Here is a 13259-nt window from a genome sequence, read left to right as displayed (position 1 = left end):
ATACATAGAGTTCCCCTCGCTTCCAGTCTTCAAAATGTTGGCTTCATACCTGCCCATGCATTGATTTTTGAATTTTTGAATTCTTTCATTGTTTTGATCTTACTACCACTTCTGGACAATTGTGTTAATCACCTACAACCCATTCTGTGAAATAGTACTTCCTCATAGCTCTCCTGTGTCATCCACTTTGTACCATCAGACTATGTTCCTGCATTATCATACATCCATTTTTGAAAGAAGGCAATCATCCATCTGGACTCTCTGAACTTCTTTGAGATACTTAGTTTTTATCATGTGCCCTCTCTGCCTTCTTTTATTAAGACACTTCTAGTCTACACAATTTTTATTACTGTGATCTGAACTGCCTTTATCATGTGTATATACTTACAAAGATATAGTCTTTAAAACTGCATTTAATATTTTACACTGGGTCCTATAAACTATCTCTAAAAGGGATAATTTAATTTTGTGTTCAGTGGCAGTATATCTTCCACTGCATCTTGATATTCCATTTTACACTGTTTGCTTATCTTGACGTTATTTACTAGAACTATATCCAGATCACTTTCCCTTTTGTTGTTATTATTTCCATTTCAGTGGTGTGCATCCTTCTTCTGGCACTGCTCCCAGATGCATTCGTTTGCACTTTTTGTACTGAATCTAAGTTATGCTTTATATTAATCATCTGTCCTCACCACATCTATTCTTAGGCATTTAGCATCATATTTTATGTTAGCTCCATTGTATAACTTTGTGTCATCAACAAAGTCTCAATCTTTTTTGTGTGGGCCTTTTGAAAGGTCATGTATAAAGACAATAAAAATAATGCATTTAAGTACTGACCTTTACCATAGCCAACTAGTAACCATCCTTTTATATAAATGAACTCTGTTTACTGTAACTCTGGGTTGCCAATGTTTTATGCATTCAGTTACCATGTAATCTGTGCTATAGCCTTCTATATGACATCATGTAATGTGGCTTGCTTATGCCTAAGTGAGCCATGCCACCTCCCAGTCAAGTAACTATGCCTGATTTACCTGGTATGACTTCCCTGTTTTGAGCATATGCATGTTGCCTTGGGGCCTGGGCCTCTCCAGATTCCAGATATTCTACAATTTTCTTCAGCAGTGATCTCATAATTTCCTAACAGATTAAGTCATGTTTGAGCAGATAAAGCTCCTGGGCAATATATGCTGGTAAAAGATCAAGAATACTGTGACTCCTCACTTCAAATCTTTCTTCTGATATATTTGAAAAATAGAAGACCTTCATACTGTGCACAGTTGTATGTGTTGTAAAACTGTAGCCTAATACAAAGAAAGCGGTCAGTATTTTTGCTGGGATTTGCTCTGATCTTCATAATTTCTGAAACATAAACTAGAACAAGTGCACTTAACAGCTACAGAATGTCCATAAATCTAAACACAGCAGGAACTGTAAATATTGTAAACACTGGAGGAATAAAGTCCCCATACGGTCATCACTATGATCCACAAAACACATCCTCTCTGCTACATCTCCTCTGATTTATTGCAACAAAAATTACCTGTCATGCTAGCCTGTATACCTGCTTATACTTCCTATCAGTACTTGGGAACACTGCAACACACCCTGCAGGCATAATTACTAAGTATATATAAGTCAAGAATATGAGTTACGCCTGCATGGTATATTCTGCTGTCATAGCTGGATGCTTGACTTTGAATGACAAGCATTCACATCTCAGGTTCACTGGTCTATTTTGGTACTTACCAGTTCTCAGGGAGTGGTAAAAATGCTGCTCTACAACATGTTTTTCTGACGAATTAGCTTAGAAGACAAAAAAGCCATATGTAACCCTTTATGTAGGACTAGAAGCTTTTTGGACTCACAGTGGTACCGTCAGTTTAGAAAGGTGATAATTTAAAAACAGAAAACACCTTCCAGGCACAATCTTCCAAAATCACCTACCCTTTTAATATGAGGAATGACAAATCACTGGTGTCCAAGTGGTTAATTACATTTCAACACCCACCACATATGGTACCCATTTACATGTAAACCCCTAATGTGACTCACATGCTCCTTCCTAACCTTATCATTAGGCACAAGCTTAATTTTTGATAGCATCTGATAGAAGATTCCTTCCAGGTGAGCAGAAAATAGGGAGAAGGGAGCAGCTTACCAGAATACCATATCGGGCTGACAATTTGCTTAAACTACGTTTTTGAGGAGTCTCCGGAAAAGTTGCACAAAGCACGTGGAAATTCCACATTTATAGTTCCAGCACACACATTTACACCGCATGGTTGTACTACATTTCAGACACAGAGGTGCAATTTTTTTTTTTATTCCCAGATTATCAACTGGCATTCTTAACAACATTGTAACTATTTATGTATTATTAAGTCTTAGAAATAAATGTACTTTATAGGTAAAACTGTAAAGTATATTCGGATATACATAAAACTTAGTTTTGATATTTATGGGCAGATTAATCACACTTCTTTTCCACTGCACATGTACTACAAAACACTGAGTAACTTGCAATATGAAAGGAAGCTAGCTGTGGGATCTACATGGTATACTATATTATCGCTTTTTATTTTACATTGCAGTACTTTTGTGATAATACATATATAATGCAAAAACACACGTTCTACTTATGATTTCCTGAATGCATGCATAGGATGCAGAACTACAACAGTTTGCACCATCAGATGATATGAACTGTTGTTCACTGTCAGTATAATGAAGAAGAAGATGATGAAGATGACAATGAAAATTAAAAAAAAGTTACATACAAGAGAAAATGCATAAAAAAGTCTGACCTCTTGCTCTTTGCGAAGTCTCATTTCTTGCTGCTCAGTTTCTTCTCTCACCCTGTCAAAATCTGCTCTCACCTTGCGTACCTCGTCATTCAGTCTCTGATTTGTTTGTTTTAACTGTTCAAGTTGTTCCCGAAGTAGGGAGTTTACTTGTGATAAACTGGCATTCCTATGTCACAATTTGGAAAATAAAAGTAAGAGCTATTACTGCTAGGAATACACTCCTGTAAAGCGCAAATGCCTTCCTCACTATGTTATTATTATATATGAAGAAACAGCATACATGTATTCTTAACTCTGCATTCATTAGAAAAAAAATAGCTTGGTTGTATTTCCTTATAGTTCAAATCATGCATACACACACACACACATATATATATATATATATATATATATATATGTGTGTGTGTGTGTGTGTGTGTGTAATTATACATGTTTGAACACAACAGGGTTTATTTATTTAGTTTACTGATAGCTTCAGTGTCACTAGTATTTTTGCATAGATGTGTACTGTCTTCACCATTCCTGGTATGACATCTCTTTATCTTTATCTGAGAAGATTAGTGTATTTTCATCTTTATATTTTATATATATGTATATATATATATATAGAGAGAGAGAGTGGCACAGTAGTCCAGTGGTTAATGTTGTCACCTCACAGCAAGAGGTTCTCCAGTTCGATTCTCGACTGAAAATAGGCCCTGTCCTAAACAGACTTTCCCGGTCAACAAATGTTAAATAAATAAATAAATAAATATTTTGGTTCTTTGTTTTATAATACCACAGAAGTGTTACTGGCACATCTACTGTCACAATAAAACAATGTCCATCTGAAGATTTTAACCAACTAAATAAATAATATTGTAAATGATTAATGTATCTTACACAACTGTGCATAAAACACAGTTGGTTTATGCAAGCAGAATGAGGCTATTTTCCAAATCAAAAATGCTGCACCCAAATATTTCTATTTTGAAATATTAAGTCATCTAGCATCTTGGTTTGTAATAAAATATTGGAATAAGTTGCAAACTAGATGACCAAGGGGGCATAGGCATTCACATTCCCATGGCAAAACTATAGTGAGTGGAAGTGTCTGATGCCTGCCTGAATGACATGATGATATAACACTGAAAGTATCTGTAATTATTTGTGCAATAAATACTTGAAGGAAGGTAATAATCCATCCGGAGGGGAAAGGGTCATAGATGATCTGACAAAGGAATGAAAATGTTATAGTAGTTTAGCTATGGTGCATAGAACTACAACATAACCTATGTAGGAAACAAAGCCAGAAATGTATACAGAAGGTGAAATAACTGACAAAAAAGGTATGTTATAACTTCAAATTACCTTAAAGTAAGTCATCAGTGTGACTAGCGGGAGGCTACAAATAGAATTGAGTTGCCTGATCTTTGTTTCACTAATGGATGCAAATCAACATCGGTTACTAAAATGCTTGGTTACCAAGCACCTTACCCTTTGATACAACGACTTCAGAGTTAGTTGTATAAAGAAGTATATGGGGTCTTCTGATACATAATGGTGCTGGGGGCAGACTGCCCAGAGAACAATTGTTCTTGCTGATTATGACTTTCATCACTCATTCAGATTTGAGAGAATGGTAATTCGTATAGGAGGTATTTATGAATGCAGATATATTTCTTGGCACTGTTACATTGTACAGGTATGAGAACTATTAAAAATGGAAACTAGGAAGACTACTTAACTTTTTTCAAAGTCATCACCAACAGTAGTATGTACAGATTTGGTAATGCTATATCTAGAGTTATCCCTATGCAGCAGATGTCAATTAAGAAACGGAGAATAAATATGACTGACAGAAATATTCATTTTCTGAAAGGGAAATAAAATATGTGATAATCTGAAGCCAGAGGGTGAATTAGGTAGGAGAACTAGGTGCAAATATTTCTTGCACTGAAGACAGTGACGGCATGAGTATAACAGTTTGTGTCTACAAAGCCAATTGCATCATATGGTTTTGAACTCACCAGCTCCACCGCTGCAGAAGTAAAAAGCCATGACAATGAGCTGAGTTTGACTAGCAGCTTGGACACCTTTTGATGACGGCATAATGGGATGCAGGCTGCTCCCCCCCATGGAGACAATGTGGAAACATTCCAGGCCACACAAGTAAGACCAAGGAAATGGTGGCAATACTGCTGATGTGTCTGTAATTTAGTGCTACATTATAGATGAGTGTGTATGTGAAGCAAACATCATCACAAAAGTAGAGACATTTCCATCACGACACCACTACATGTCCCTTCACATGAGCCAGCATGTCATGGTGAGAGATAAAGGAAAAGAACCCGGAGAGCAACAGTGTAATAGATTCTTTACTAGGCCCTGTTCACTCTGTCAGTGGTGGCTCACACCCCTTAGAACTGACAGATGGTAACTAGAGGAAATCATGAATAGGGCTCTCCCAGATGGAAGACTTTACTGAGGTTGAGTACAGACTGAGGCTTCCACCTATTGGTAACCACTGAGAACAGCAACACCTCTAGAGGTGTATATACCTAAATCAACTGGAAGTTTCCTTCTCACCTAAGAACCTGTCATATGAATTTCACACACCTCTAATGGAATGTTTTACTAACCATACAAAAATGTCATACTGAGACTGCAAAACAAATCTCTCTCAAAAACTTCCTCAAAATAGTAATAAAAGTCTCAGCAAAAATCAGGCCACGTGCATAAGTACTATGGAATGCATTATAGCTAACCTCATAAACTACAACATCATGAACAGTATTCAATCTGACCCCCAACAGTTTGGCTTTGTGAAGTGTAGATCCTGTCTAGTGAATTTAGTAAATTTCTTCAAAGGGTTACGGAGTCTGTAGGTGGTGGTCATGTGGCATAGATGGTGTATCTTGACCCGGCTAACGTCTTCAGCACCATTCTCCAATCAGGCATCATACAGAAGCTAAATATTTTAAAAATCAATCTATATGTGGTAGATCGATAGCAAACTGGCTGAAAGACAGACCCCACAGAGTGGAAGTTATAGGCATGTCATCAGAAAGTATAAAAGTAATCAGCAGTGTCCTCAGGGCTCAGTGCTAAAACCTCTCCTTTTTGGCCTTTACTTCTCAGATCTCCAAGCAGAAAGCCTAGACCTCTGGTTAACAAGGTTTGCAGAAGAAAACAAACTAGGTGTTTTGTTAGGTCACCCTCGGACACCTACATCTTCCTGAGTGGACTCCCCCTTCTAAGCCCTTGATGTACTAAAAGTGGGTGAAACTATATGCTAAAATGTGTAGTATCATTACTTTTGGTAGACAGCCCCTTCCCTCATCATACTGTGTAGGCAACATAGCACTACAAAATGAGAATGTGGTCAGGGACCTAGGAATATGAGCTAATAATTCCCTCTGTTTTGACCACCATTTTTGTCAGGAAATCCTTTTATTTAGCACAGCTAATTGCAAAAGGAATACATTCAAGGTTTAAACAGGTAATCAGACCAATTAAGGGGTACAGTACCACCCCACCTCCTTCCAAATGCATAGCACTAAACACATCAAAAAGTTAGAAGGACCACAAAGGTTCCTAACCAAAAAGATCACTGGCCTAAAGTCACTCAGCTATCAAGACAGACTGGAAGGTCTATTACATTATTCAGTGTTTCATATATACTGTATTTGAGGGGAGAGCTCTGTTTCACTTAGTGCCATTAGAGGCCCAGTGGTACAGATTCCTTGACAAATGCGGCTCCACCATTTCAGGAACCAAGGACCTAAATCTTAACCTGCAGATAAATAAAACATGGTGGAGGGATGGGTTCATAAGACAGTACCTCCCAAACCTCTGGAATAAACTCCCCTTGAATGTTAAGCAGTGTGATTCACTATCTTCCTTTAAACATAACTTAGAGAACTGGATGGGTATTCACAAATCTACTCCAGGACTGCCTGGTATGGTCCTCCTGAAGAAAGGAGGTATGGTCCCAGGAAGGGTTCTGGAAAGGTGTAAATGGCCATAAGGGTAAATTCCCTTTAAATATCTATGAATCTATGAGTCTGTGGATGAGGGAGTGTTATCAATAGTGCAAAGAAAAAAAAAAAACATAATAATGAACTCAAAAGACAAAACTGAAATTACATTTTAACAATGCAGCCTATTATTGAGTATTAAGGGTGTTTAATTTTTTGAAATTAATACTAAAACAATGAGGTCACAGCACTAAAAAGGCATTCCATCTATCTCCAACCATGTTATAGTCTTTATGTTTTCTAATCACTTGTCTTCAGTCTCTCTTTGGAATGTTGTAATTTGGCATTTCCAAAGCATACCAGAATGCGTCATAACCACTTTTTGCTTAGTCTTGCCAAATATATGTAAACTGAGTATATTAAGAAAAAGTGTAGGTATTTAACAGAAACACAATGGCTCTGACATCAGCTGTGAAATGTATGGCTAAGTGTAAGTGACTCAGCCTGGCCCTGGAAAAAAAAGGCTAAAAACGTCTACGTGGACCACAGACAAATGTTTGCAAAGAAAATAAATCCAATAATGGCTTCTTTCAGTTCAACCTCAATTGCAATTATGGAATATTAAGAAAGAAATCATAAGAAAGTCCATGTATCAGAAGAAAAGCAGGCATTAGATAAAATTCAAGAAAGTGGGAAGGTTTGAGAACCATTTAGAAAGAATTTATATTGACAGCACATTTTTGACAGGACCTAAGTCAGCAAATCCTAACCTTCAGAATATCCTGGCACCATCCCAATGGAGAATCACAAATAATTTATCACATCCCAAAGCAGAGCCAGAAATGATTTATCTGTGAAACTTCCTGACTACCAGTGGTCCACAGCACTAGTGACCAGATTACCATTAATAAGTAAGTAAAGCCAGTAAACACCTTCTCGTTTGCTGCCTAAGTGACTAGACGAGTCACTGGCATAGAAGGCATCCAATTTTATTTGCAAAAAAAAGGTCTTGGAAACTTGCACTTATGGCTAATAGAAGGAGGAGAGGATGCAGCTCTGCTGCTGATTGAGATAGCTTCAGTTGCACAGCAGCTCTGAATTCTTTAATTACCTAATCTGCAGTTCTTTACATTTAGAACTTCTTCTTCTTCTTCTTTCGGCTTTTCCTGGTTAGGGGTCGCCACAGCGGATCACCTGTCCGCTCATGACTGTCAGTGAAGTTTTACAGTGTCGAGTTGCCAGCCCAGCGCCCAACCTTCCACAGAAGGCACACACATGCACACACTCATGCCTAGGGCCAATTTAGAGTGTCCATTCCACCTACAGCATGTCTTTGGGATGTGGGAGGAAACCGTAGCACCCGGAGGAAACCCACGCGACCACAGGGAGGACATGCAGACTCCATACAGAAGGCAGCCCAGCCGAGGATCGAACCTCTTGCTGTGAGGTGGCAACGCTAACTGCTGCACCACCATGGCCGCCCTAGTTCTTTACATTTAGAACAAATTCCCTAAATACAAAGGTAGCTATTTAAGTGCAAGGTGGAAACTTCAATTCAGGCTAATGTCAGCTAAGAATAACATAAATGCATTCCTTACACTTAATATGAAATACCTCAATGTCTCTTACCTTTAAGATGGGAGAATAAAGATAAACTATAAGAACTACGGTTTACTTCAATACATGAAGCAAGAAAGGTAAACAGAGGTATTCAACTAGGAGGGAAGATTACCTTACATTTTTAAATGAGGTCTGCCTTGCTGATCTTTTTAAATGTATTTATTTGTTGCCTCAATAAAGCTACTAGACAAAAAGCTTCTTTTAGGGGGTGATGAGTAATCATTGTCACATTAAGTGACTTGCTTATAGTCACATAGGCAAAAGATTTATATTCTGAGACTCTTAAGTGCGAGTCCTGGTACAGCATGACTAAATGTGCAAAAAATGGGCCTTACGTATACTAACTCCCTGGAGTATTTCTTCTTCTTCTTCTTCTTCTTTGAGGTAGGTCAGCCTTGGAGTTATTATACAAGTATCAGGGGATGTGGGTGTGCAGCCCCTCACATTATGTAATGCAGGGTGGTTTGCCCCCTACAAAAAGCTTTAAACAAGAACAGTTTTTCACATTCACTGTTCTCCAATAGTTTCACTTTTCTATTTTTGTAAATTCCAGTATTCACAATTACAGGTCTCCGAATTGCAACAGGGACCAGAGTAACACAGCAGCAAATGGAGACTAAGGGAATGAAACCCAGGGCTACAGGATAAAGCTCAACGTCATCTTCTATTCTTTTGTCACTAACCTAAACCAGGCAAATATGTTGGTTTAGTTAAAAGCAAAGGCAAAGCATCTGTATTTCTACCCTTGCTTAGGAGCTCCAAAGACTGATCATCCCTTCATGCTCACAAAGGTCCTGCCTACATCAGTGTTCCTACTTCCTCAATCATGGTACATGTTTTCAATAACATTAGTTATTCACCATTAGGACCCTCCTTCAGTATGACACCCCCCACACACACAACAAAGATAAGGATTTCCTCATCTAAGAAATGTAGTCTATTTTTCATCATTGAAAGGGTCCTTTGTAGTGGGTGACAGGATTTTCGCCTTGAGGACTCTCTACCACTGCCCTTTATGTCTTTGCTAGCTCCCATACTTGGGATTCAAGATTCCCTTTGTCAGAACATACCATGGTATCACTCATCAGATCAGGAGAGTGCATCTAGCCCTATACTCCCTAGTTCTAACCAACTGAAATTTGAGTGAGCACATGTGAAAGACACAAGCAAAAACAGATATAAAACTATAGACTTTCCATACTTACCAAGGTATCCAACCACAAGGGCAGGTGTAGGGCCCAAGCATGCAGAAATGTATGACCTTGTCAGAGAACAACTGATATAGTGAGTGCACTTATACTACTATAGCTCAAGATGGATCATCTGCAGTGGATGACAGAAATAATCCCAAACACTATCCAATAACCTCAAGGAGATCCAGGAGCCAGAGGTGCCTACAACCATGGTCTTATAAGGCTGATCCTGAAGTATGCAGCTGACTCCTAGATCCAACCAAAGCAGCAGTGGTGAAGGTATGAACTAATGGTCTAGTGGCTATGGCATAGAAATGTCAGGCAGAAACACATTCTGGAAAGCATTCTGAGAAGCAGTAAGATATCAGGTGTGGTGTACTTTGATTATACTGAGTGAACAAGTTTATTGCCACCAGATGGTAACAATGATGCAGTTATTAAACAATATGGATAGGATTTACTTATCCAAAGCAAGATTGAAGGTCACTGTAAAAACTGAAAACCCACGATGCAATGGAATTATACAACTGCACCAATAGATGCCTCTCTGTCAGTCATTAATAGTCATCTGACATAAGACAGAACATAGTTCATGACAACTATCTATAGAGTCAAACTAAGTTGACATTGACTCAGTGGCACATAACAACTGCTCTGTGGGGCAGAGGGATAACCCCTTGACTTTGACTCATTTGACCAGAGTTCTATCAGTACCTGAGGTGCTGAAACAGCTTGGAGACTTCAGTGTTTTATGTCAGATCATTCATTACAGGAGAAGGAATGGGTAGGGGTGAGTGCTTGGACACATTGCCACCGCTGATCCCTGGTAGACACTGGGGATGTGTGAATGTTGCTGTCTACAAGAAGAGATGGAAATGGCTGAGATGAATGCAGAGGAGATGCACAATACACCACAGTTCCCAATGCATACCAACCCTAGGACAATACACGCACACTCAGGGGGAGGGCTTAGGCCTTATGGGGAAACACTCCTTCAGAATCAGTGTGGCACTTCCCCTGGATGCCTCAGTCTCTTCACTGGCCATTAAATATGGTAGGAGGAAGTCTAGAGGACAACAAGCAGGTTTGGTAGACTTGGTGGATGTGGAGTAGCACTGGGAGAAGGTGAAGGTCAGCTATGAGGGAGCCAAAAACTAAGAAGTAAAAAAAGATCCCGCATGCAGAAATAATAACCAGCAAGAGCTGTGACTGCTATGAGATGAACTTTAGATCTGCCAAATCCACACATGTCCTTACAAACACTCCCCTCCTGCTAAATCAATCAATGCTCTGCATCTCTCTCTATTCACCTCTTCCACCAACCCTATACCCCTCCCTCTTTACACACTGTAACTTATCTGCTTTTCTCAGCTGTACCTCTTATTCTCAACTCCTCACTAAACCTAAATCTCATCCCAAATTTCTTCTTTTATAATATTAACTGACCTCCCCTACACTTCTCTCACTTCCATCTCCTGCTACACACTTAAACCTCCCTAATGCTAAAGCTCTCCTCCACCCCAACATGTTCCTCACCTCCTATTCCACATCACATTTTCTTCTCCTATCCTATCTCTGCTCCTATCATACTCCTATCCACTCCCTTCAACTTTAACCAACCTCCACTCACAATATTTTACACACTCAAACCCATTACTCTTTCACTATATCTTCCTCACTGTTTCTCACCAACTACTCACTCATACCCAAAATCAAAACATCACTCCACACTCCTCTCCCTCAAAAAAATAAACATAAATATCACCCCCTCCACCACTGCACACCTCCCACATTCCTCTAACCCTACAATATCCTACTCCTTGCAGATGACAAACACCCTAGCCCAGATCCCCTCTCCAACCCTACATCTGCAAATCAACCCTCACCACCTGCCCCCCACCATGCAAACTCACAATTTAAGCATATATCCTTGTTCTCACTTAACATACACAGCATTCTCAACAAAATTGGTGATTTCCGTGCATGGACGACCTAGTACTCCTCCAACACAATAACTTTCACTGAAACTTGGCTCAAACCTCACATCTCAACCAAAGAATTCCTCCCTACTGGCTACAATATCCTTCACCTAGACACACCTAACAAGAAAGGAGGAGGACTTTCTGCAATTTACTCTAGTCACCTCTCTCTATCTCCTCTGCCCGACCCACCGTCTACATTTCACCCTGCTGTACTCTTAATTGCCAACTGCAAACTTAATGACCACAAAACACTAATTATAGCTGCAATATATATATATATATATTAGAACAAATTATCTTCTAGTTCACACACAATACAACCAATGAAACCATTCTACTTGGTGACGTCAATATCAACTGGCAGTCCCTAACTTCCAACTCCCCCAGCTCTTGCATTAATTTACATGACCTCTCACAACTGATCACCACACCTACCCACTTCAACAAACCTACCAACACCAGTTTCATCATTGATTGGATACTGGTTTCCAATCCTGACCTATACCATCACCCAAAAACTCTTCCAGATTCCATTAGTGACCACTCTCCAATCTGCATACAAAGATTCCCCCTCCACCATCCTAGGTCACACAAATTCAAAGACTGATGTAGCCTTGCAAACATCCACTCAAGCATAATTAACACACTCTCATCCATTAACTGGTCCTTCCTATCACACCTACCAGTAGATGAGGCCATGCAAAAATGTAACAACATTTTTCTTAACCCATTTAACTCTTTTGCTCCTCTTAGGAAAATTAGAGTTAAATCTCTCTGCTCTCCCTGGCTATCCCAATCTTCCTGCACTCTCTTGCACAAAAGAGACAATGCCTGGAAACTCTGGATTAAGACAAAATCCCCTACCCATCACCAGTCCTTTAAAGAACTCTGTAACCTCATCAAAAAATCAATAATGACAAGAAAAACTTTTACCTAAAACCCCAAACAGCCCATCTCAACAACCCCCCAAAATTCTAGCAATCAAATCCTTCACCCAGGAAACCCCACAACAACTAACCCCTGTCCCAATAACACTCCCCTTGAAACTGCCACCATACGTAACTCCTACTTCACTGACACTATCAGTAACCTCATGCAGGCTTCTAACTCCTCTATCCCCAGTGACCCCCCACCCCCTCCAACCAAAACAACTCCTTCTCTCTGAAACCATTTCCCACTAGCTACATAAAATATCTCCTTCAGAAGCTATAGCCATGCTCTCCCTCTGTAGACAACCTACCACCACTCTTCCTTAAGCCAGATGCTAACTCCTTAGCCTACCCCATTTCCATCCTCATCAACCACTCTATACATAAATCCACTGTACTTTCACTATGGAAACATTTTTCTACCATTCCTATCCACAAGGCAGTCAACTGTAAAGAACTATCCAACTACAGGCCTATAGCTATTCTATCCCCCCTCTTCAAAATACTCAAAAATATGTGAATAAGCAACTCATAGACTATATTATCCAACAAAATTTTACCCACCTAAACCCAACATGGCTTCTGTCCAAATCACAGTACTACCACTGCTCTTATTTCTTTTACACACTCTATATCTCTTGCCAGAGATAATAATAAACTCATTTCCTGTCTCTTTCTAGACCTCTAAGGCATTCAACACAGTTTCACATCCTTTGCTCCTTACCAAATTCTCTGACCTCAGTCCTTCCAGTACAACCATCTC

The 13259-nt window shown here is 39.4% G+C and overlaps 1 protein-coding gene across 1 annotated transcript in view; it reads right to left on the bottom strand.

The window, feature by feature from the left end:
• LOC122801244 (rootletin-like) overlaps positions 1–13259 on the bottom strand; it is a 2937720-nt gene that overhangs the window by 2224646 nt on the left and 699815 nt on the right. Inside the window, exon 8 of the mRNA XM_044070796.1 lies at positions 2814–2979. Within this exon, the coding sequence (XP_043926731.1) occupies positions 2814–2979 (166 nt within the window). The remainder of the gene's footprint in view (positions 1–2813; positions 2980–13259) is intronic.

This window comes from Protopterus annectens, chromosome 4.part1 (assembly GCF_019279795.1).
Source record: "Protopterus annectens isolate FY-2018-M chromosome 4.part1, PAN1.0, whole genome shotgun sequence".
NCBI classification, from domain to species: Eukaryota; Metazoa; Chordata; order Ceratodontiformes; family Protopteridae; genus Protopterus; species Protopterus annectens.
The sequence above is the reverse complement of the archived record's forward strand: the minus strand, read 5'-3'. Positions and strand labels throughout refer to the sequence as shown.